The sequence below is a fragment of the Silurus meridionalis genome, chromosome 10 (assembly GCF_014805685.1).
Source record: "Silurus meridionalis isolate SWU-2019-XX chromosome 10, ASM1480568v1, whole genome shotgun sequence".
Lineage (NCBI taxonomy): Eukaryota > Metazoa > Chordata > Actinopteri > Siluriformes > Siluridae > Silurus > Silurus meridionalis.
Window position 1 is genome coordinate 1,590,089 of NC_060893.1, and position 26,111 is coordinate 1,616,199.

At 41.2% G+C, this 26,111-nt stretch overlaps 1 protein-coding gene and 2 long non-coding RNA genes across 4 annotated transcripts; 1 reads left to right on the forward strand and 2 right to left on the reverse strand.

Annotated features, from left to right (window-relative positions):
- Window positions 1-245: 245 nt before the first annotated feature.
- Window positions 246-9,998, reverse strand: LOC124391928 (overexpressed in colon carcinoma 1 protein homolog). The gene is made up of 6 exons (XM_046858633.1): window positions 9,652-9,998; window positions 7,926-7,950; window positions 4,933-4,968; window positions 4,751-4,830; window positions 1,073-1,122; window positions 246-972 (listed from the first exon to the last, which is right to left on the reverse strand). Exons 1-5 carry the CDS (start codon window positions 9,692-9,694, stop codon window positions 1,118-1,120), a joined length of 189 nt encoding a protein of 62 aa, XP_046714589.1. The 5' UTR covers window positions 9,695-9,998; the 3' UTR covers window positions 246-972; window positions 1,073-1,117.
- A 1,648-nt stretch (window positions 9,999-11,646) lies between these two features.
- On the reverse strand, window positions 11,647-20,851 carry LOC124392885. Of its 2 annotated transcripts, XR_006927238.1 has the most exons (4): window positions 20,683-20,851; window positions 14,728-14,847; window positions 13,194-13,748; window positions 11,647-13,108 (listed from the first exon to the last, which is right to left on the reverse strand). It is a non-coding gene; the product is annotated as an uncharacterized LOC124392885 (long non-coding RNA). The 2 variants fall into 2 exon arrangements; XR_006927239.1 differs by lacking the exons at window positions 14,728-14,847; window positions 20,683-20,851 and adding an exon at window positions 14,578-14,635.
- On the forward strand, window positions 15,068-22,907 carry LOC124392884. Its single transcript, XR_006927237.1, has 5 exons — window positions 15,068-15,103; window positions 21,125-21,190; window positions 21,277-21,372; window positions 22,385-22,449; window positions 22,558-22,907. It is a non-coding gene; the product is annotated as an uncharacterized LOC124392884 (long non-coding RNA).
- Window positions 22,908-26,111: the final 3,204 nt, after the last annotated feature.

The following is a 26,111-nucleotide window of genomic DNA, read 5'->3' on the forward strand; positions in this document are numbered from 1 at the left end:
ACAGACTACATATCCGACTATATTATATATAGAATTAAGATTAGACATCAAATAGGGTCAAAATAATTGGTATGATCTCGCACACGTTTATAGCTTTGTTTCAGTGGATCTCAAACACCCTGCTCAAACATGTGTACACATAAATTCCCAATTTCCTCAATGGTACACCAAGTAACTGTATAACAATTGAGTCTGTTTATAAGTGATGGTAACATCAGACACAGAGACTAGCTTCAGCTCTGGCATCTTCTCAGCATTAAAATCCCAAAATGCTCCATTTTATTTGGCAAAATTATTTCTTTTAAAAAAAAAGCGTATACATTTTTCTTCATTATACACAATCTTAGATAAACATAATGCACTTACAAATAATGTAATGTACATGAAAATAAAATACAGCAAAGTAATTAAGAAAAGGCCACTACAAATTCGTCCCCAGTGCTTCCTAGTTCATCAGAGCAAACTCACACTGTATCTAGAAAACATGAGGAGGGATGTATTTATTTGGGGTTAATGTGGTCATGGATGAACGTCTGGACAGCTTCATTTCGGATACTACATAATGCTGGACTGAGCGCAAGGACTATTCTTCCCTATACACTGTAGACATTACAGGTGTGTGAAGATGTGTTTCAGTGGTTTTATTATAGCAGTGGGGTTTCACACTGGAGTAAATGCAGGTTAGTCCTTTATTGCAGAGTCTGAGCCGAGGTTTAAATGTTGAGATGCCATCATTACGGCTTTTCCTGAGCTACAAATGCCATTTTATCTTTAATGGCATTTCAGTGTCCGGATCTCGTGCCGGTCACGTTTCCAAGGTGCTCGGAGAGCCAGAGTTCCTGTACAAGTGGAATCCCAAAGAAGACTCTCACAGCTTCACTTTATACAGGACCGGAAACAGGGCAATGTCACACAGAGGTCTTTTTGGTGTCTGGTTTGGTCGAAAAGTAATCTCCTTCTCTATATATGGAACTGCACAGAAAACACAAAAATGCTAAATTGATTCAGATGAAACGTGACACGTCGTTTTCTTAATTTTCACTCGCATCACGTGTGGACATTATGACATTACCTGACTTTCCTGCAGTGTGGTTTCTTGGTGCTCTGTGTATAAATTCTATTCTGAAAAGAAAAGAAAGAGTTCAAATAATCAAACTGAGTCTGACTGATGTTTACCAGATGCTACACATTAAATGCCATGTGCAAACCAGGGATGTGTGTGTGTGTGTGTGTGTGTGTGTGTGTGTGTGTGTGTGTGTGTGTGTGTGTGTGTGTGTAAGGGAGTACGAGTGTGCTGTGGGATTGTCATCTTTTCTGAAAACCTTTTAAGGTCATTAAAGGGATGTTAACAGGCCATGTGATGTAACCACACACACACACACACACACACACACACACACACACACACACACACACACACACACCGTAATTAGTTTCATCTGCCTCGTCTACTGCGTTTCAGAAACAGTGTATAAACAATATTATTACTGAATCGTAATCAGATTGGTTACAGGTCACATGGCTGTGTTTTTTTTTTGTAACATTATTATTATTATTATTATTATTATTATTATTATTATTTCAAAATAAACTTTTACAGATAAACGGCTTTCTATTAATCAACCGTTTATGCCCAAATCCGGATTATTTCATATTTTCTCTTCTTTTTATTATACTTAAAATTGCAGGATGTACAAATTAATAATAAATAAAACAAAGATTTTCAACATTCAACAATCAGGAAAATTATATTACTATATATTACTACTACTACTAATAATAATAATAGTCATTTAAAAAAGGAAACATTTCTTTTTTTTTTAAGTACTGTGAAAATACCAAATAGTCTTTTGAACTAAAGAAGTTTATGTAAATAAACAACACCTTTCCAAAGTTTATGGTTTTTGAGACTCGTGGATTTTCATGTTTATATGCAACAAACTTGTTAAAAGGCACAAGAACTGGACAGTGAATGACATTCTGTGGTTTAGATGAGTGCAAATGTGACATTTTTGAAAGACAGAACAGTAGAGAAAGATGTAATCACGCTGCCTCAACCCTACAGTCAAACATGGAGGTGAAATTTTAATGGTTTGGAGTTGTTTTGGAGCAGGGAAAGGTGGAGACTTATTCCGGTGACAGGAATCCTGAATGAATGTTGCTCCTATTCCATACTTCAACACAATGCAATTCCGTCTGGACTGCGGCTCAATGGAACCGACTTCACAGTACAACAATACAATGAGTTCTAAGAGTTATTTAGAAAGCAAACAGTCGTCTGGAGTGATATCTATCATGGAACGTTCTGCCTAGTCACTGCACCTAAATCCTTCTGTACTGCTCTGGGATGAACTGGATCACAAGGTCAGAAGGAAATCTCCAACTGGTGAAGAACACATTTGGCAGGTTTTAAAAGTGTTTTAGCTGAATGTTCATATTGAGGGAGGATCTGGACATTTATATGATTATTTATATATATATATATATATATATATATATATATATATATATATATATATATATATATATATATATATATATATATATATATACAGTGCCCTCCACAATTATTGGCACCCTGTTTAAGATGTGGTCGTGGACTTCAAAAATTCTCCTTTTTTAAAACAACATAGAACCCAAATGCAAAAAGAGAAAATCCAACCTTTATTTAAGTACATTACTTTGGTGGTAAAAAATCACACATTTAGAAAAAAAAAAAACTTGAAATCATGTGTGCCACAATTATTGGCACCCTGATGTTAATACTTTGTACAACCTCCTTTTGCCAACAAGACAGCACTTAATCTCCTCCTATAACATTTCACAAGATTGGAGAACACAGAGAGAGGATTTTGACCATTCTTCTTTGCACAATCTTTCTAGATCATCCAGTGTCCTGGGTCCTCTTATGCACTCTTCTCTTTAGCTCGCCCCACAGGTTTTCGATTGGGTTGAGGTCTGGGGACTGAGATGGCCATGGAGGACCTTGAGTTTGTGACTGCTGAACCACTTTTGTGTAGATTTTGCCACATGTTTTGGATCATTATCCTGCTGAAAGACCCAATGACGACCCATCTTCAGCTTTCTGGCAGAGGCCATCAGGTTTTTATTTAAAATATCCTGGTACTTCAAAGCGTTCATAATGCCATGCACCCTAACAAGGTTCCCAGGGCCTTTGGAAGAGAAACAGGCCCACAGCATCACAGATCCTCCACCATACTTCACGGTGGGCATGAGGTGCTTTTCGGCATACTCATCTTTTGTTTTACGCCAGACCCACTTAGAGTGTTTGTTGCCAAAAAGCTCAATCTTAGTCTCATCTGACCAAAGCACACGATCCCAGTTGAAGTCCCAGTACCGCTTAGCAAACTCCAGGCGTTTACGTTTGTGAGTGTTAATGAGAAAAGGCTTTTTCCTTGCATGCCTCCCAAACAGCTTGTTGGCATGTAGAGAGCGTCTGATGGTTGTTTTGGAGACTGTGTGACCCCAAGATGCCACTCTTTGATGCAATTCTGTGACGGTGAGCTTGGGAAATTTTTTTACTTCTCTTACCATCCTCCTCACTGTGCGTTGTGGCAAGATAAACTTGGGACCTCTTCCAGCCTTGTTTGTCACTGTTCCAGTTGTTTTAAACTTCTTAATGATTCCTCTGACTGTAGATACCGGCAAGTTAAGGCGAGTGGCTATTTTCTTGTAGCCATTGCCTGACTTATGAAGGTCGACACACATCTGCCTTACTTGAATGGTGTGTTCTCTTGTCTTTGCCATGTTGACAAATGGGTAAGAGAATTAGGCCTCTGTGTCACGTCATATTTATACCCCAAGGAAACAGGAAATCATGAATTACTAATTAAAAGTCCCTAGATACCCTGACCAACCTTAGCAACTACAGAAAAATATATTAAAAAAAAAAACAATTAAATTTTTCAGAGGAATTGTTAGGGGTGCCAATAATTGTGGGACACATGATTTCAAGTTTTTTTATTTTTCTAAATGTATGATTTTTTTTTACCACCAAAGTAATGTACTTAAATGAAAGGTTGGATTTTTCTCTTTTTTTGCATTTGGGTTCTATGTTGTTTTAAAAAAAAGGAGAATTTTTAGAAGTCCACGACCACATCTTAAACAGGGGTGCCAATAATTGTGGAGGGCACTGTATATATATATATATATATATATATATATATATATATATATATATATATATATATATATATATATATACAATATATATTAATACGTATTGTATATTGTTGAAATGCATTTCATTGATAAATGATATAGTAGTCACAGCTCCCACCCTCAGTGATAAATAGGAATATAATACACTATAAATATGACCTGAAATGAACAAAGAGCTAAATGTTGGAAGGTGTTGTATGGGTAGAAAGTAAAATGTAATTTCCCTAATTGCAACAATTTGAATGTGAAAAGAAAGTCGGGCTCTTAACCATTTTCCTTCAGGTTCCAGGTAAAAACTTCACATCTAAAGTACTCTCAATTTGGATTCATCTATGACATTACCAATAGAACAATTGAGACATCACACTGTGAAGCACTAACCATTTCCCTCAGGATGGATGTACTATTGAGTGCTAATGGCATGCAGATTCCATTTTCTCACAATGCTGAGAAAAAGCATGAGAAAAGTGTCCAGGCTCAGACACTTACAGAACACTGCAGTTCGATGCATCACTATCACTGAATAATTCCTTCTAGTGGTACATAGAGCTCTTTTAGAAAGTCTTACCTTTCCGTGTGGACTTGGACTGACTGGCTGCCACTGGGTTCATATCTGCTGGTAGTCCCACATACACCCCACCATAGTTCCTACAGGAAACCACACACATGCATCATACACTAAAATACAGTACATAAAGTCTGAGCCTAATACTGTAAAATGATATGCCTAGGTCACTTTGTCACACTGACCTTCTCTTCTCATCGTCTTGTGACAGGTCTTCTGTCCTGTTACAAATAACAAGTTCATATTAGGGTTTTTATCATCTCCATTCCTTCAGTTCTCCATAAAAAGTGCTATGTTGAAAGCACGGCTATGAGTCATCACACACAGCGAGACAGTCGTGCAAGTGAAAAAAATGGGTGTGAATTCTGCTCTGAGTTTTGAATAAGAAGCACATTATGTTTGCAAAGAAATCCTTAATAACTATCCTTGATGGCTGAGATTTGCATTGAATACCTCAATTTTCTTTTTCCCACCAACATGGAGAGAGCAAAGCTGTATTTTTTTTAAACATTATAAGATATTAATTCAATGCAATTTGATTTGTATTACACTGTTACTAATGGACATTATCCCACAGCAGCTTTACAGATAGAGTTAACATCTGTAATGACAAATATAGACTTTTGCTCTATAAATCTATAGTAGACTTTACAATAATCTCTATACTATGTAATCTGTATATTTATGTATACTATACTATGCTGTAATCCCAATACTGTATTGTACTGTAATCTCTATACTATACTACAATGTGCTGCACTATACATTATAGGATATGCATTATCTATACTATACAGTAATCTCTATACTATAATTTACTATTGTATAATTTCTATACTATACTGTATTGTACTGTAATCTGTATATAATACTATACTATGCGCTAGTATATTTGAATCTCTATTCTATAATATACTATAATGAAATCTCTATACTGTACTTTACTATACTTTACTGTAATCTCTATACTATAATGAAACCTCTATACTATGCTGTACTCTACTGTACTGTTATACCTATACTATAATGACATCTGTATACTATACTATACTATACTATACTACACTGTATTCTCTATACTATACTATACTATACTATACTATACTATACTATACTATACTGTATTCTCTATACTATAATGAAATCTGTATACTATACTATACTATACTATGCTATACTGTACTGTACTATACTGTAATCCCTATACCATAATGAAATATGTATACTATACTATTCTATACTATTCTATACTATATTATACTGTAATCTCTTTACTATACTTTACTATACTATGTAGTAATCTCTATACTATAATGCAATCTGTATACTATACTGTACTGAACTAAACTATTCTGTAATATCTATACTGTAATGCAATCTGTATACTATACTGTACTATAATGTACTGTTCTGTACTACACTATGCTATAGTATGTTGTTTTATAATCTCTACTATAATGCAATCTGTACTTTATACTGTACTATACTATAGTATAATCGCTATACTATAATGAAATCTGCATACTATTCTATACTGTTCTATACAATACTGTAATTGCTATACTATAACAAAATTTGCATCCTATACTATACTGTAATCTCTATACTATAATGAAATCTGAATACTATACTTTACTATACTACACTGTACAATACTATACTATACTATACTATACTATGCTATGCTGTAATTTCTATACTATAATGAAATCTGAATACTATACTTTACTATACTACACTGTACTATACTATACTATACTATGCTGTAATGTCTATACTATAATGAAATCTGAATACTATACTATACTATGCTGTAATGTCTATACTATAATGAAATCTGAATACTATACTATACTATGCTATGCTGTAATTTCTATACTATAATGAAATCTGAATACTATACTTTACTATACTACACTGTACTATACCATACTATACTATACTACACTATACTATGCTATGCTATGCTTTGCTTTAATGTCTATACTATAATTACATTAGAATACTATACTATACTATATTATACTTTACTATACTATACTATGCTATGCTATGCTATGCTGTAATGTCTATACTATAATGGAATCTGAATACTATACTATACTATGCTATGCTATGCTATGCTATACTATACTATGCTATGCTATGCTATGCTATGCTATACTATACTATACTATGCTATGCTATGCTATGCTGGGTGATTAAATGTGGTTAAATGTTAAAAGATTAAATCTCGTGAGTCTCGTTCCTGAATATTGATGGATCTCTGCCTCGGGTAACATCAGCACAGAAACTGGTTTATTCAATTAATTCTCTCATGGTTTGCATCACAAGGCATTTTTGTTTATTGAGTTTTACTATCAGGTTAATATTCACTCAAACATCAATGAATACAAAAGCTAATTCGCTATAATTAAGTAATATGACTTCAGGCATACAACCCTTATTTGTTCATGTTAATAATGCATTTACATATATTTGCATTGCATTTGACAGATGCCCTTGTCCAGAAAGACTTATAATTATCTAGACCTTTCTCAAGGGCCCAGGAGTGGAAGCTTGGTGGTGCTGGGATTTAAACTCACAACCTTCCCATCAGAAGTCTAGTGTTGTAACCAATGAGCTTCCATATATATCTCTAAAATTAATACATATTACTGATGTGTTGAATGCTGCAGTAATTAGTGAAGCTTGGCCAGGGTGGATTCAGGGTCCACAGGAACCGCAGTGGAACACACGTAGTCAGCTCCAGGTTTACCTTTGGGGTGAATGCATGCTGTGCAAGCTGTGATTTTAGTCTCTCTCAGGACTTCGTTTTGCTAAATGTTTTAATACCCAGAGAGATTTACTGAATTAGTGTGTGTGTGTGTGTGTGTGTGTGTGTGTGTGTGTGTGTGTGTGTTTGTGTGTCTCATGGGTATAGAGTGCACTTGCCTGCACGTACGTGTGTGTGTGGTTGTTTGTGCGATTGTCCATGTGTTTAAGTGTGTGTAGGACATTGTGTGGGTGTCATGGGGACAGAATGAAACTCTACAGTCCCTGGATAAATTTCAATTCAAGCATTTCGATGATCATAACAAACTGGACCTTGAACATTGAAAATTCTATCTAAGACTTTTGTTTCTCTGAATAATATCATAACATTGAACGGTGCGTTTTCAATCGCTTGTACACTTACACATCTTTCGCAGCCTCCGCAGGACCTGTGAAGAAGAAAGTAGAAAGCAAACCATAATTAGTCTGATTATGTGTTGAAATAAAAATATTCTCGATAATAGAATACGCTGTGGGATTTGGATGTGCATTTGATTGTGAATTTAAAAGTATGTGTGTGTGTGTGGGGGATATTACAGCTTTTTTTTACAGGTTGAAAAGATGTTGAAGGACTCAAACTGCACTCTCAGCTGTTTCCTGCTCACTCACTGAGCACTTGAATTTGGCATAAAGAACACATTGTAAAGACCTAACAGAGCCATGTTATAAACAGTGTTCTGAGATATTGACTCACTATCCAGTCAGTAGCTCTTATATATTGAATAAGAGAAACATATATTTAAAATAATCATATTTTTTGGAGGCGTTACTGCACTGATGTTTATACAGTATAAAGTGACACACACACACACACACACACACATGCAGTATGACCAAACTACATTTTCTACAATTCAATCCCATAGTTGGAATGCTTAGCATTGGCAACCTGGGGCAAGTCTAAAATCTAGTGTCTAGTGCTACAAAAGTGTGATTGTATAGTGATTCGTTTTTGACCCAGTGTGGAGAAGGAAGCTAAAACAATGATGCCTGTTGATGTACTGCATGCAGGCTGCTGCTGCAAGACAGGAACCGTGCAATGAATATTATAAAGACACAGTGCCTTTCTTAACGGGCTTGGCCTCGCAAAAGAGAACGGTCTTTGTGTATACGAGTGTAAACTTACAGTAAGCATACAGTGAGACACCAAGACAAGAAGAAGGGTGGGGGGGAAGTAGGTCATTTTACCAGGGTCAGGACATGTAACCAGGCAACGTCTTGTATAAAAGAAATCCAATGGCTAAGAAGTGTTTTTTGAGAACAGATGGAATTGTCCTCTGTGGACACAACGCTTTCTGGGTAAACTATTAATGGCGCTTAGAAAAGCATAGCTATGGCTGGTGAAGGCTGATAAAAAAACGTTTGAGTTCCAAAAAACTCCTCTGTTCAGGACGAGGAACAAACACCGAGTAGCAGTTGTGCTTCAGAAACGTCTCAGCTGTTGTTGAATCACCATGGAAGCAGCATGACAACGAGAGCACGAGTCTCAACCTAACGGCAGAGCAGAACTTATTTTTAGGCTTTATGCAAAGTTTTGGATTTAAGAACCCAAACTACAACTATTAAACGTAGTGATGTGACAATACTGAAAACATGGGCAGGTAAAAGAAACACACACACACACACACACACACACATACATACACACAAACACACACACACACACACACAAACACACACACACAAATATGCACAGACCTCATAAATCAAAGCTCATCCACAAATACCACAGCTTCCAAAATATCTCTCTACTGAAAACAATGGAGAATCACACGCTCTGCATCAGGACAAACTGCATGACTCTTCCGTGACTCCTCGTCTGATAAGTTACTTCTCTTACACTGAGAAAAAAACCAGCACGTCTGCACGCGTACCCAGGAGCACCTGCAGCTCTGCCCCACACAGGGCATTATCCTGCCTGAGACATCGTGACTTACTGGCAATATAAGAAATCCTACATGGCTTCTTTCACTTATTACATTCACACATGAAACACAAACACAAACACACACACACACACACACACACACACACACACACGACTTAGCAGATGCACTCTAAAGTACTAACACCATCACAAATGCACTCACCTCCCGCTGTGGTATTAGCGGCAGAGGAATTTCCACAACCCATCCCAGTCTGCCCTGCTCACAGAACAGCACGGTGGAAAGAGAGATCAGCGGCGAGAGAACGACAAACCCAGGAAAACGCAAAAAAGAAAGATGCAAAGATGAATGGAGGACTTCTTTGCTTAGTTCTTTTCTCTCTCTTTCTATCCCTCTCCCTCAGCCTGGAACGGTCTGCACTGGCATATTGGGGGCAAAAAGAAAGCGAGAGAAAAAGAGAGAGAGAGCGAGAGAAAGAGAGAGAGAGAGAGAGAGAGAGAGAGAGAGAGAGAGAGAGAGAGAGAGAGAAAGAGGAGGGAGGGAAGGAGATGCTCTTCCCTCACACAATTTGCTCGACTCTGCCTCCCTGACAGGGTTGCCATAGAAACAAGGGCTGACGGGAAGGTAGAGTTGCGAATGGAAAGCCTTACAGTGAATGTGGGTTTACAGGAGAATTAAAACACTGTGTTACGTACGTTACACTCATAACCCCCTGACCTGAAGCCGGGACAGGGATGAGAAAAGCCAAGCGTATACGCTGTCCCATAAAATGTCACTCCAGGCCAAAGTGTCATGCACATGAAGCCCTTTTTACTCAAAGATTTTTGATAATTGATTATTAATAAAAGTGCATGTGAATTTTATGTGATCTTCAGGTACCTCCTTTATTTCTTGGAGATAACTCATTATAACCCCACATTTTCTAAATCTTTTAATGTATCTGGAAAAGTCACGGCATACTTATTTTATATTGTATATTCAATATACCTTATTCAATATAATATGCTAAAACAGTCCTGACCCATGGATCATTAACAGCAGTTTGAGCTACAGGAGCTCGTCTGTTGGATCGGACCACACTGACCAGCCTTCGCTCCCGACGTGCATCAATGATCCTCGTCCCCCACGACCCTGTCGCCGGTTCACCACTGTTCCTTCCTTGGAGCACTTTTGATAGATTCTGACCACTGCAGACCAGGAACATCTCACAAGAGCTGCAGTTTTGGAGACGCTCTGACCCAGCCGTCTAGACGTCACAATTTGTTGTGGAAAGCTCGCCCATTTTTCCTGCTTCTAACATCAACTTCAAAGTCAAAATGTTTGTGATGTGCCAATGATGAAGAGATAATCAGTGTTATTTACTCACCGGTCATAATGTTATAATGTCTTATAAACGTATGTTATGCCTGATTGGTGTACAAACGTATATACAAATATACAAAGTATGATGACCAGCTCGGTGCTCTAATTGGTCTAAGAATGTGAAGACAGTAAAGACCCAAAAAAATGTGATACCCCCAAAGATATTAAATCAGAAAATCTGAAATTAAAAATTATTTTAAACCATTTCTGTCTGGAAAAATGGGCAAAAACACCTGCACAGTAATGTAAGAGGAGGTATATGGAATAAATATTTTCCCACTGTAAGTTTAGTAAATAAAAGCTGACCTAAATATATATGTTCTTAACAATTATTGTGAAATGATCATGTTGTGACAAATTGAGTTTGAACTTCTGGACTGGTTCTTCTTATGTTTATTATTTTGTCGGCGCAGGACTGCAGTTTGCATGAACAGTTTTTCCATTTGGAGAGATTTTAACTTCACTACATTTCAAAGATAAATATCGGATTTTTTACACAATGACATTTTGTGAAATTTGTCATTGAATAACAAATAGTTTTGTATTTATGAGTGGATAAAAATGTAACTGGTCAAATCAGACCATTGACAGCAAGCAGAACATTTTGAGAAGAATAAATAATGGCCTTATTTAAACGATTTTATAGCAGTTGAGTAGCTCATTATAAACATAATAAATTACATTACTTGCATACTTAAGTACATTTGAAGGCAAATACTTTTGTACTTTTACTAAAGGGAACACTTTCACTTTTATTTGTGTAATATTTTAGCTCTATTTTAACTACATGATTTGTGTACTTTGTCCACCACTGCTTTTGAGTCTGGTTCCTCTCAAGGTTTCTTCCTCATGCCATCTCAGGGAGTCTTTTTTCTTTCCACACTTGCTCAGTTATTAGTAAACAATTAAAATGATACGAAACAAACGTATAGGCACTAAACTTTTTTATAACCAGTTTATCTCCGTAAAGCTGCTTTGAGACAATGTAGAAATGTTAAAAGCGCCCCTACAGATGATTCAAAAAATGGATTGAATTCAATGGAATTAAATATTGACATTATTAAGCTCTGCCCAGTGTGTGGGAAATGCCGAAGAGGAAATCCTTATCCTCGGAACAAATGAAAGACAAAGAGGCGTGGAAGTTTATTTATCTTACAGTAATCACCATATTTAATTACAGTTATTATGATATACAGTATATAGTTACGATAAATATTATTATTATTATTATTATTATTATTATTATTATTAGTGTAGAGGACAAGTGAGGAATTTGTTTAGAACTTTGATTTGCTTGGAAAATGTACTTAAAAATACTAAGCTTTACAATGATGGGTTAATATGTTAATATGTTAATAATAAAAAAAGGAATGATTAACACAATAAACAGCAGTAAGATAAAAGATAATTCGTTCATATTTTGTTTAATTTACTGCATTTTGTTCATCTTTTTATTTTTATTTTTCAGACACAAACTTCTCAACATTCTTAGTTTCCCAGAACCTCTAATTTGTATTTTCTATTTTTTATTGTGTTTTTTCTGCAGTTTTTCGGGGTTGTTTTGTTGTTGTTGTTGTTGTGCCCCTACAAGTTAAAGTGTGATTAGTGCCGCTCTGAACCACTTCCTGATAGATATCCAAAGTTTATAGAGTTAATAACATGGTGAGGTGATGGTTTAGTGTTTAAGACATTGGACTTTGTATCTGAAGGTCACGAGTTCAAATCCCAGCCACACCAATCTGCCGCTCCTGGGCTGTAATTCTCTGGAAAAGTGCGTCTGCCAAATGCCATAAATGTAACATCTATAAACCAGTGTTCACTTTCCCACATTTCAACAGACCACTTGGCTGGTGTGGATGAAAAGGTCATTTTAAGGTTATCAACACACTTTTAAGGGCTTTTTAAACTTGTAGATCCTGGTGCAGAGTGACCTCAGGTAGCATGAGCACTCGACTATTTATATCAGTAAATAGAAATAACAGTGTTTTTTATTATTTATGATGATAAATAATTATACACAACTATTTGACTACCTTGGTGAGATATTTTAGGAAATAGTATGTTTGGTTACTCCAGTTAAAGTACTGCAGTATTGCTTTACCTTTGAATGTTACTTATCAGTGATGTTCCAGATGTTTGATTGTAAACTAGTGTACTTAATGGTATTCTCAGTGATTTCACTGTGGGACTGAGAGCTAGAATGTATGAAAGAAGAATTACCTTTACTGAATTCCCAGTTTCTTTAACAGGCCATACAGGAACCAGTTGTTCAAATTTGGCCACTGGCTATTAGGGGAGTCTGCTTGCAAACAACACAAAAATGCCTGTGAAACAAAAATGTTATCTAAAAAAAGAAAGGTAAAATTTTACATTGGAATTCTTACCCTTGAAAATGAACCTCACAAATCATCTGAATTGGATCTGCCTGGGTCCAGCAAAATGAACCAGTTCTCGGGTGGTTGCACTACAGCCTTAGCATACAAAAGAGCAACTTTTGGCTGCAGACAACCATGCCAGAGGGAGTGTGTGTGCTTTTTGGTGAAGTCAGGGCATCTAAGAGAAAACACTTGCAAATTGGCAACCAATGGTGTGAAATAGTCTCCAAGTGGGATCTGATGTACCTTTTACTTTTTACACTATATTTTAGTTGACAATGAGCGTTACGATTACATTTTGCACCTTGGTTGATGATGTCATTAAGCTCAACGCTCCTGACATCTTAGACATCTGTGCTGTTAGATGTGGATCTGCCAAATGCATTAATGTAAATACAGGGGAAGGAAATGATTCAAGCTCTTCTTTAAAAACAAGCAAGAAAATTCAAATAAGATAGATTTATAATGCTATAAAATAACTATAAATCTTCGAAATGACTCTTTACATGAAGGTAATGGATGCAAAACCAACCTGATCAAATGACGTTCCCTATAGCTGATTTGCTGTAAAAAAAAAAAACTTAAACAAAAAACGTAATGGCGTCAATCCAAATGCTGACTCAGCGACAAGGACGATATGGATGAAAAGATGTGGGGATTTTACAAAGTATGATATTTTCTATATTTATAAATGATTTGTACTTTAACACCAACAGTTTTTATGATTAAATCGGCCTTGATTTTGTAAATATCAGCACTGCAGTTATGGGTGAAATAACTTAACTTAAATTTCCCTCCTTCTATAAAAAAATATTGAGAGTAAATTTGATTATTAGAAGATGTACTCATGTCTGACTACGTTTTTTTCATGTTTTACAGACCGCGTGTTTGTTTTTCTAAAACAGCTTTTTATCTTGACGTACATTTTCCTTTGCTAATATGCTAACTCTCATATTAGCATATTAGCATATAATTGTGTTTCTATGATTTATTCCCAAGACTTTAGGAGAGCTCTACTACCCCATCCCACAATCTGACTTTGAGGGACCCATGAAGGATTATTTAAAGTTAAAGCTGTGAGAATAATATGAGGACTTTATCCCACATTTAGATTGAAAATAGGACTGAGGCCTTTTAGAACTTTGAGCTTTGAGCAAATTCTCCTGTGATAAGTGACAAGTGATAACAGTGGACTTTTAATGAACCTCGTTTTTACTGCGTATTGGACCATCCTCAACGCTTTCTTGAATTATATCCAATCCTCTTTTGCACACACCAGCAGTATACCGAACAGTCTTTGTTTGGCCAATAGAAATCGACTATTAATTAATTATTGATCTAATTCCAGGTGCACAGTGATAATATACCACATAGAAAAGCATTATTAACTTACCTTTTTATTAGCTTACAGTTTTAAATCTACTTCTAGCTGAACACAGTCTTGCTTCTTGTAATTACTTGTTGGAAAGGTGGAGCCTAAATGCCACCTTTATCCCATTTAGTTGGAGATAAGTAGTTTCTTATCTTTTTGAATACAACTCACCTTCATCTCCGAACATCTTTACAATACTTTATATCAAGCTCTGCACTCTCCACCAAAGCCTTCGTGCTCTGGCATTTTAAGTCACACCCAGATTGGGAAGGGACCGTGGAACCTCTATTTCTATGAAGAAAAGAAAGAGCCGTGTTAGAAGGGTTGAGGAACACATGAGACCCTGCATTGTGTGCTCTGGTTCCCCTTCAGGAACTCGAGCTGCGTCGAAACGCTATGGGAACGCCCCTGCGTGACCACGCTCTGAACCACGTGTGAAATCTAGCCAATAGGCAAGCCGTGACGTCATAGACAGGCGGCGTCGCGTAAACCAGGAAGCTACAAGATGGCTGTGCGGTGGTAGCGACATTAGCTTCTGCTAGTTCAGGTAAGCGCTTTGAGTGTGTTATCTGTGCAGTCATGAGCTTATATGCAGGCAAAATTCTGTCTGCGTGTCTCCTGCTTGCCCGATTCATTTCGGGGTGACACGCAGCCGATGTGTTGTTTGCTTAGCTTAGGAGCGTGCTTAGTCGGCTCTCGAGGGTATCGGTTGTTAGCATTTAGCCGTGGCTATGCGCCCCGGCTGCGAGGCGAGCTCCTGCCCCGGGATTGCGCTCGTTTGGTATCGGTTCTTTTCCGGTGTGTGTGACGCGGTGCTCCGTATTCTTCCTCCGAGGTGGAGAATTTCAGAGAGCGCTCCGAGGTGAGCGCTCTTCCTCGCGGCTTTGGCTCGATGGTATCGGCTGTTAGCATTTAGCCGTGGCTATGCGCCCCGGCTGCTAGCCGAGCCCTGCCCCGGGATTGCGCCTGCTTGGTGACGGTTCTTCCCGGTGCGTTCGCGGTGCTCCGTATTCTTCCTCCGAGGTGGGAGAATTTCAGAGAGCGCTCCGAGGTGAGCGCCTCCTCGAGGCTTTGGCTCTCGATGGTATCGGCTGTTAGCATTTAGCCGTGGCTATGCGCCCCGGCTGCTAGCCGAGCTCCTGCCCCGGGAGAGCGCTCGTTTGGTATCGGTTCTTTTCCCGGTGTGTGTGACGCGGTGCTCTGTATTTCTTCCTCCGAGGTGGATGAAATTTCGGGAAATTAGGGGAAGCATGCCTGGCGGCTGCTTCTTCTCCCGGTGCGGGCGGCGCAGCATTACATGTCTCTCTCTCCGAGGAGGTTGAGCTGGTGGATGCTGGCGAGCCTGCGGACTCCTCACAGCCTGTGCTGTATATGGAGCTCCTTGTGGTCGTGGCACGGGCCGGTCCGAGCTGGATTAGCTTGGCCGGTCGTGTGGCGGGAGCAGCGCGCCAGTGAGCTGGTTGTGCGCTTCCTGCACTGTGTCACAGCCTCAGCGCCTCCCCTGATCTGCGCACCGAGGTGTCTGGGTCCTGGGAGGCCCGTGGACGCGCATGCTTTTCCGATGTTCTTCGCCAGCGCGAATGTTATTGATCTGCGTGGCGCGGCTACGGACGTTGCCGCTTGTGGTGGAGATGCTAGCTAGCTATCTCTCCCGAGTGTTGCGCCTGTGACGGCTATCGGTTTGCCTCTGAGCGCCGCTTGGCTCTGGTGGGTAGCTGCGCGGCAGGTCAGGCTACAGGTTGCTTCCACACGATGAGTGTGTTGCAGGCATACCAGGCTGGCCTGCTATGGGGGATGATGCGAGCTTCCTTCTGAGCGTCATGGTGTCCCTCCTGGCCTGACCTGGTGACGCTGTGGGTAAGGGTGATTGCTGGCGGGTTCAGGAGGCCGCGGTGGCGTTTCAGTGGTAGTGCCTCGCTGCTCGATGGAGCTGCTCAGCGGCAGCCGCGCCTGGTACGCCCAGGCACAGCGAGATGGCCCGGTGAGAGTGTTGCCACCCGACTCGCTGGGCGGTCCTAGGGGCCCCTGGCGACTCTCTAGGCCGAGGAGGGGCTGGACGGCCTGAGGGTCGCCCCGCCTGGTGAACGGGCTATGGTGCGAGGCCTGATGGCTTGCATTTTGAGGGCGGTGCGCACCTCATGCCACGGTGCTCGCCCTCCCTGGCACCGCCGAGGCCGGTCTGTCGGCCCTGCCACAGGGTGTTCGGGACGCTGCCTCCCTCTAGCGGTTAACTCCCTTATTTCCGCCGACAGTTCGCTGCGGATGGGTGTCATCCGCCGCCTCAGGGGCTTCACGGCCGCAGCACGCTGCTCCCGCCGCTCGGGTTCAGGAGGTCTGTCTGTTGGCCCTGCCACGGGTCGTGTTCAGGCGCAGCTTCCAGCGGTTTGCTCCCAGTATTCCGCCCGTATGATCGCTGCGGACGGGGGTTCCGCCGCCTCAGGAGGCTTCAACGGCCGCAGTACGCTGCTCCTGCCGCTTGGGTTCAGGAGGACTGTCTGTTAGCCCTGCCACGGGTCGTGTTCAGGCGCAGCTTCTCCAGCGGTTTGCTCCCGTATTCCGCCCGCGTGATCGCTGCGGACGGGGGTTCCGCCACCTCTCAGGAGGTGTGGTCGGCTGCAGAGCACCGCCCAGCCGCTCTGAGTGGGTCGGGGCCAGCCCCGAGGGGTTGGTTCTCCTGTGGAGACTTTCTGTCAGTCTTAGGGCTGCCTGGAGTCTCTCGGGGTCCTGCGTACTGTGAAGAAGGGTTGCGCATTCGGTTCGCATCTTCTCCTCCCGGCTCGACGGGTGTGTCCCGCCTGGCGGGACCCGTGCAGGCCCTGGTCCTGGAACAGGAGTGCGCACACCCTGGGGAAAGGGGCCATCGAGGTGGTTCCCTCTCAGTTTGCGAGTCAGGCTGCTACGGCCCGTGCTTCGTTGTTCAAGAAGGACGGTGGGTTGCGTCCCATTCTGGATCTCTGCTACTTGAACCACTCACTTTTTGGGGCTCGGGTTCAGGTTTCTCGTTTAGAGAGGTCGTGTCTCAGGTCATGTCCAAGGACTGATTTGTCATACGCTAGATCTGGAGGTTGCATGCTCCCATGCAGCCGTCCTTCACCGCGCACGGGAGGTTCCTGAGGTTGCTTTCGGGGCGAAGCTTACCAATATCGGTCCTTCCGTGCGGCCTAGCGCCCTCACCCCGTGCCTTCACAGAGTGCGTGAACGCAGCACTGACCCCGCTGCGGCTTCAGGGCATCCGCGTTCTGTATTATATCAACGATTGGTTGATGGTGGCTCGTTAGACCACCTGGCGGTTTGGCATTGAGGTGCTGTTCCCGCCTGCATGAAGGTACTGGGGTTCGGTCTGGGACGCCGGGTTGTGTGTACTTTCCCAGCGCGGAGGGCCACTTTCTCGGCGTGGTGTGGGACTCGGCCGAGTTGCGGGCACGGTTGTCTCCGCCCGGTTTGTAGTCATCCTCACTGCAGTCAGGAGGGTAGGGGCAGGCCGCCTGGTCACTGTGAGGCAGTTCCAGAGGCTGCTGGGTCTCATGTCGGCAGTGTCCGCATGTGGCCCCTCCAGTGGTGGCTCCGGGGCAGTAGGTTCTCCCCCTGAGGGAGTCTGTGTCATCACATCAAGGTCTTACGGTGTGCCCACGAGCCTTGGTTGCATGGTAGAACCTTACGTTCTGTCCCGAGGCCCCGTTTTAGGGACTCCTTGTCGTCGCGTAACGCTAACGACGGGCGCCCATCACGGGTGGGGAGCGGTCATGAGTGGCCACTCCTCTCAGGGTCTGTGGGCGGCCCGCGTCTCTTGTGGCACATAGGTTGCCGGAGGTGCTGGCAGTGTTGTTGGAGTTACAACTCTTTCTCCCAGTCCTTAGAGATCGCTATGTGTTGGTCCGCCGACAATGCTGCGGTGGTCTCGACATCGCCCACCGGGGACCTCGGTCTCGCCTTGCGAGCAACGGGCGAGGGGTTCTTGTGGTCCCGGACGAACTCCTCTCATTTAGAGCCGGTTACATCCCGGACGGTTGGATGCCTGAGCAGACGCCTGTCGAGACAGTGGCTGCCGTGGGGCGGTCTTGGCGAGGCTACGCCTGTACGCTTTTCCCGATTGCGCTGCTCGGGAGTTCTGGGAAAGTTTTGCCGGTAGGGAGTCTGTCTCCTCCGGGTAGCACCTGGTTGGCGGGCGGAACCCTGGTTCACCCCTGCCCGGTGTTGTGGAGCCTGTGGCCCCTGAGGGGACACGGTTTGTAGCGGCTGTTCTCTCTACCGAGGTAGTAGAGGCCCCTCCACTCCAGAGCTCCTCCATGAGGAGGTTGTATGCCGCACGATGGCGACTGTTCGCGCCACGGTGTGAGCACCATGACTTGGACCCAGATGACTGCCCGGTCGGTTCAGTTCTGGTGTTTTTGCAGGTACAGTTTGCCGCTGGGTTAACCCCTTCGACCCTGAGGGTTTCCGTGTTCGCTGGGTAGGTCCCATTGGTGACACGCTTTCCTCCGCGGCGCCGGAGGCTGTGGCCCGGGACACGACTGGAGTGCCTGTCTGGGACTTGGCAGTTGCCTCGCCCCACCTGGAGTTGCCCCCTGGCATGCCCAGAGTGTTCTTACACGGGGCCAGGTGCTCCCACACGATGTGTCGTGTTACAGGCATTCTGCCCTCCTCTATTATAGCCCCCGACCAGGGGTTACGAGACCGGCTGTGTCCAGTGCGAGCACTGGGTGCTTATCTCCACAGGACGAGTCCTTGGGGGTGGTTGGTGCAGTTGTTCGGCTGCGAGTCCGGCGGCTCGCCCCGCCGGAGTGTGGCGGCCTCTGCGGCCGGGTGCACATGAGTGTCACTCCGGGGCGTCTGTGACGCTGCGGGTTGGTCCACCCGCTGGCCTTTGTCAGGTTCTATGGCCTCGACCTCAGAGCCACCCCGGGCTCCTCTGTCCTACGTGCTGGTGCCGAGGCCCTCACTCTTTGGCAGGGTCTGGTCAGTGTGGCGTGATTGGACACTCGTTCCCATAGCGTTTCGACGCAGCTCGAGTTCCTGAAGGGGAACGTCTCAAGGTTACGAACGTAACCCTAGTTCCCCGAGGAACGAGACGCCGCGCTCCGTGCCACACTCCCTGCATCCCGCGGCGCTTACCTTCTCTCTTTGCAGAAGCTAATGTCGCTACCACCGCACAGCCATCTTGTAGCTTCCTGGTTTACGCGACGTCGCCTGTCTATGACGTCACGGCTTGCCTATTGGCTAGATTTCACACGTGGTTCAGAGCGTGGTCACGCAGGGCGTTCCCATAGCGTTCGACGCGGCGTCTCGTTCCTCGGGGAACTAGGGTTACGTTCGTAACCTTGAGACGATATCTGCTATATAGCATGCTCTTTAACAAGTTCTTCAACAAGTCCACCAAAAAGTACAGTATGAGCATTAGTTCATGGGTTGAGGAATACGATACCCAATCTAGCATGTTCCTAAACAAGTTTCTCAACAGCTCCACCAACAAGTATGTGTTTGGTCTTTTCTTGCTTCAGCAGCACATGCAGTAGTGTGAGGGTTGAGAAATACACAAGATCCTGCACTGTATGATTTGGATATCTGCTGTATAGCATGTCCCTTGACAATTTTCTCAACAAGTCCACCAACAAGTATCTGTTTGTTGATCCCTTGCTTCAGCAGCATGTGCACTAGTCCAGGAGTTGAGGAACACATGAGATTTTGCACTGTGTGATCTAGCATGTTCCTTAACAAGTTCCTCAATAAGTTCACCAACAAGTACCTGATTGGTGATCCCTTTCTTCTGCAGCATGTGCACTAGTCCAGGGGTTGAGGAATACATGAGATCTTGCACTGTGTGATCTAGCATGTTCCTCAACAAATCCAACAACAAGTACTTGATTGGTGATCCCTTGCTTCTGCAGCATGTGCACTAGTCCAGGAGTTAAGGAACACATGAGATTTTGCACTGTGTGATCTAGCATGTTCTTTAACAAGTTCCTCAATAAGTCCACCAACAAGTACCTGATTGGTGATTCCTTTCTTCAGCATCATGTGCACTAGTTCAAAGGTTGTGCAATACAAAAACCCCGCACTGTGTGATCTAGATTTCTGCTGTATAGCATGTTCCTTAACACGTTCCTCAAGAAGTCCAACAACAAGTACCTGATTGATGATCCCATGCTAGAGCAGCATGTGCACCAGTCCATGGAACCCTATGAGCTGTGGTGATGTCTTTTTCTGTGGCGTTGGTTAGAAAAATAATCATGGTGAGAGCTGTTTGTTCTATAAACCTGCAAACACACACATGTGGGCTGATTAGGTGTTGTTAGTTGGTGGCATCATATCTTGCTGTCCCTGGCTTCCTTTCTGGGTCAGGCTTCAGCCAAATTCTTGCAGGACACTCTGGTCAAACTAAAGGCCAATCTTCTTTCTCCAATATCAGACCACCCCTGGGATCCTTCCAGTTTCAAAACAATTTGTTCCACAATTACCTCCAACAATCCAGTCCAGTCTGTGGGTTGCCAGGTTGGCTTACCCTTAATCAGCAAATGAAGAAGACATCTATACTTCTTTAATTTAAATCTTTGTTTATTTAAACATCTAGGAATGCCACACTGTTGCTCTTCAGTGAATACAGAAAGAAAGAAGGGACAAGAACTCATCAACAAAGGTGAAAAGAAATAAAATGGCGAAGAAAATCGTTACATGCCATGAAATACATAATATGTTGATTTAGTGTATCCTCATGTCTTGAAGGTGTCGAGAGTAAAGCAGTAAAAACGTATAGAAGTGTCAGAAGTGATCCAACCTCCCAGGTTCTCACTAGAATTCTATTATTGTGTCTGCTGTCAGGTAATAATTGGGGGGTTTCTCCAGGAGACTTTGGTTCTGGTGCACATTTTTTGCTGGGTTTTATTGCCAATCTAAATATTTGAGAGAACCCCACAACCAGGTCAATTCGATAGATGTACCTTTTACTTTTTACACTATATTTTAGTTGACAATGAGCGTTACAATTACATTTTGCACCTTGGTTGATGATGTCATTAAGCTCAACGCTCCTGACATCTTAGACATCTGTGCTGTTAGATGTGGATCTGCCAAATGCATTAATGTAAATACAGGGGAAGGAAATGATTCAAGCTCTTCTTTAAAAACAAGCAAGAAAATATAAATGAAATATGTAAAATACTATAAAATAAATTGTTTTCTCCGAAATTACTCTTAACATGACTGTAATAGATCCGAAAACAACCTGATCAAATGACGTTCCCTATAGCTGATTTGCAGTCACAAAAAATTCGGAAACAAAAAACATAATGCCGTCAATCCGGCGGAATACTTCCTGAAATGCTGACTCAGCGACAAGGAAGAAATGAATGAAAAGATGTGGAGATTTTACAATGTATGATATTTTCTATATTTATAAATTGATTTGCACTTTAACACCAACAGTTTTTATGATTGAATCGGCCTTGATTTTGTAAATATCTTAGCTTTGCCGTGACTGCAGTTATAGGTGAATTAACTTAACTCAAATGTGCCGCCTTCTATAAAGAAATATTGAGAGTAAATTTGATTATTAGAAGATGTACTGACGTCTGACTACGTTTTTCATGTTTCACAGACTGCGTGTTTGTTTTTCTTAAACAGCTTTTCATCTCGACGTACTGTACATTTTCCTTTGCTAACATGCTAACTGCTATCTGTTAGCAAATATTTGTAGCTTGAATCATTGTAAGATATGTATATGAAGTTTCTACATGATTTTTACATGAAAACTGATTGTGTACATGAAGTGGATTATGCATTTTTATGCTAAGTTGTAACTATATTACAAAAAAATCTTTTTTTACTATTTCAGTGACCTCATCTGTGTTACGTCATTCCACATTTTTGACTCCGGTTTGGGAAAATCACTAAATTATGGTATGTTTTTTCCTTCTTTTTTTTTTATTGTTATTAAAATGAACTGTACTCATGTAATTTCTTTGTTCAATGGTTGATGTGTCTTGTTTTCTGTTTTTTGACTGTTAGAAATGTGAGTTTTTGGGAGTGACGTATTCCAACATTTTTGACTCTAGTTTGGGAAAATCACTCAAATGCGGTGTTTCAGGTTCCAGATCAGGAGAAAGCGCAAACTGATTACTGTTCAATGCAATCATCTCACAATGTTACTTTGAAAATGTGAAAATAATCTTTAATGTTGCAATGTTACAGTTTTGTTACGTTATGTTTATGGTGGATTTGGTTCTTTGTTGTTTCTTGTTACTTGTTGGCACACAGGTTTTAAACAATTGCTTTAATTTAAGATCTGCGTTATGTCCTGCTGCTTGCTTTTTTTTTACTCTGGAAGCAAATTTTAACAATAAATGTTTGAAAAATAATGTTTGAAAGTTTTTGATGATTTATTTAATAGAATTAAGGAAATGTAAATTAGTTATATAAAGTAAGTAATAATGAGTTCATTAATTAATGTTATGTATTAAACAAGCATAATCACAGCTCATCAGTTTACATAACGTTTCTTTAATTTATTCACACACACACACACACACACACACACACACACACACACACACACACACACACGTACGGTTTTATTTTAGCTTCAATTATCTACTTTCAATTTATTCGATTCCATTTTTAAAAATGTTTTACTACTTTGTCTTTTTTTTTTTTTTTTTGGCCCGAGTTTGATTTTTCACAATTCAAATATTTTTGGCTTCTCACTAACATGTATCTTGGAGTTGAAGACAAGTGCATCTTTGAACCCACATTCAATACGAGTAAAATACTCAAGTACTGTTCGAATCAGATTCTCCAATCAATAGATTCAATTTCGTGAATAAATAGTCATGAAATTGAATCTACTCCTACGAGACAGGGTTCGATTAAAGGCATTAATCTCGATCTAATATTTGTGGTATATGTAACATGGAATCTGGTATGTCCCAGTGTTGAGTTGCACACATGACACCTATTTAATTCAATTCAATTGTATTGTTATAGCGCTTTTAACAATTTACATTGTCTCAATGCAGCTTTACAGAGATAAAGTGGCAATAAAGAATGTAAAACTTTGTTTCTTAGAATTGTAAGTTTAAGTCAAGAGGGAATCCACCCTCATCTGGGTGGCACTGAATGCCCATTCATGATGCCATATATAAAACAGGCTGGTGTTGTGAAAGACCATATCCAGTATGTATTAAAACAGTGTATTAAAAGTCCTGAATTCTCACTAGAATGCCAGTAGTTTCAGCTTGGAGCTCTTGAGGAGCACACATCAGGATATAATACTTCATGTGAGTCCACCAGTGACCCCCAGCAGCTGCCATGTGGCCCACACCTACCTACTGGTGATCCGTCAATATTAGCCAGAATACACACTCTGGAGTTTACACACACACACACGTGAGCTCTGTGTTCAAATCATTTTTGAAAACCGTCAATAGAAATCTCACACTGTGAGATACTGAGCCTGACAGCAATCATGTGCATTTTGTACTCCGAGCACAAATCAATCCTATTTGAGCAGCTGCTGTTGTAAGAATAGTGGCGCTGCTCATTTAGAGTCTGTCAGTCATGTCTGGAAACTGGTAGAGGGCAAAACCAGACTGATTTTTCCATGTTGAACATGGTGACTGAACTACTCAAAAGTCTCTGAGGGTGAGTGAAGAAGACGACCAATCACTGGGCCGGAACATTGAACTAATATGTGGCCAGTCAGATTTTATTAGGCAACATATAAGGTATATTTCGCATTAAAAATAGGCTTCTAATCAAAAGTGGTGATGTCATTTATACAGGTTTTGAATACAAGTTTTAGTTATGTAGATTGTGTGCAAATCATTCGCGAGAATGTCGGAACTGATCTAATCAACGCTAATTAAAACAAAAGAGTGTGAGCTTTGATTTTAATCCAATTCTATCACGTGGCACAGATGTTTTAGTTCAGTGAAGGGTCTGTTGAAGGTCACTAGAAACAGGGATTTTGTCTGAGCCGTGTCTGCTGCCGATTTGTGCATTCATCTAGAATGAAGGTCAAAATATTGTTTTTGTTACGTAAAAATAAAATCATGATGTGATAAAAGAGGAGGCTTTTGAATTCACAGTGAGAACATCTTGTACATTAAAAACTACAGATTACAAATTACGTCAGTGATGTTTCTTGTTGACTCTTTAAACAATTTGGTGACTTCTCTTAACCATTCATTTAAAGGAATAACTTAAGAAGAAGAGCTGAGAGGAGGTTTTAATAGAGCAAGTCGTAAAAGTCTATACTGAGAAAAGGATTGCTCAGTGATGAAACTGTCTGATCAGCAGGTTGTGAGTTCAAATCCCACTAAACTCAGGCTTGTTTGAGTCTGCTCAATTGTATGAATGAGATCATTGTAAGTTTCTCTGGATGAGTCCATCTGCTAAATGCTGTAGGTTTATTTTACAATTATTATAGAGCTTGAATTCTGTTTAAGTTATTATTAAGATCCTCAACTGCAAATTATATTCGATTCAGTAATAATGAATCTTTTAATAACTATGATTAAAATGGACATAATCTTAACACATAAATATACACTAAATTAAAGATATAAATATACCATACATGACCAAACCTACAGAAAAATCTACACAAAGAGGAAAACATTTACATGCATGTCTCTGTAATAAAGATTGCTGATAAATGTGACACTGAGCTTCACAAGGACGTGTATGCTAATGAGCATTTTATTGACCTTCACACCATGTTACTATACAGTACATTCAGAAGCAGGCATTTAGAGTTTGTGCAGATTTTCACCAGTATTTCTTTCTTTCTTTAGGTTACTAGGTTCAAATGTTATTCATTTATTGTGCCAGTGGTTTAAAGCAGTGGTCCCCAACCCCCGGGCTGCGGACCGGCACCGGTCCTTGGGTCAATTGGTACCGGGCCGCACAGAAAGAACACATAACTTTATTTCTGTTCTGATTCTGAACAATGTTTTATTTTGGAAAATTCCCGGATTTTCTCCTCCACATCTGTCTATGACTCACTCTTGATGCAGGTCATGATGCCTCGGTCACATGACTTACCTCCATCTGCTAACACATAATACATTACTGCTAAATTTAAACCCCCAAGAGAGCAAAATGAACGAAAAACAACAACACAGTGGATTCACGTGTATTATTAGATGTAGAAAATACCAGTTTTTGTGGTCATATCATTTATTTTGTTGTATTTATTCACCACACATTGAAGGCCGGTCTGTGAAAATATTGTTCCACATTAAACCGGTCCGTGTCGCAAAAAAAGGTTGTGGACCACTGTTTTAAAGTGTTTCACTGTCTTGGTGTATCTCTGTACCAGTATAATTATAGAGAAGGATGAATTGTTTGCCAGCAGAGGGTTTACACCCTCATCCATTCCCATCATCTTCCTCACCAGATCATGATATTCTACATTACTGCATCTCCATCACTGAGGCCGATGCGATTCGCATCCCCATGCATAGCCAACCATACGATACATTAAAGATACATCTGAAGCAGCGACTGATCCGATACAATCTACAATACAATGCGATCCGATTTCCATTCGATTCAACACA

Bases quoted from the DNA above. Each gene is read 5' to 3' on its own strand.
- LOC124391928 (XM_046858633.1), bottom strand. From the start codon at position 9,694: ATGGGTTGTGGAAATTCCTCTGCCGCTAATACCACAGCGGGAG. The intron at 4,969-7,925 runs GTAAGTGTACAA...TATTTGTAACAG, and splicing joins GCGGAGGCTGCGAAAGATGT to GACAGAAGACCTGTCACAAG. The intron at 4,831-4,932 runs GTCAGTGTGACA...GGTTTCCTGTAG, and splicing joins CAAGACGATGAGAAGAGAAG to GAACTATGGTGGGGTGTATG.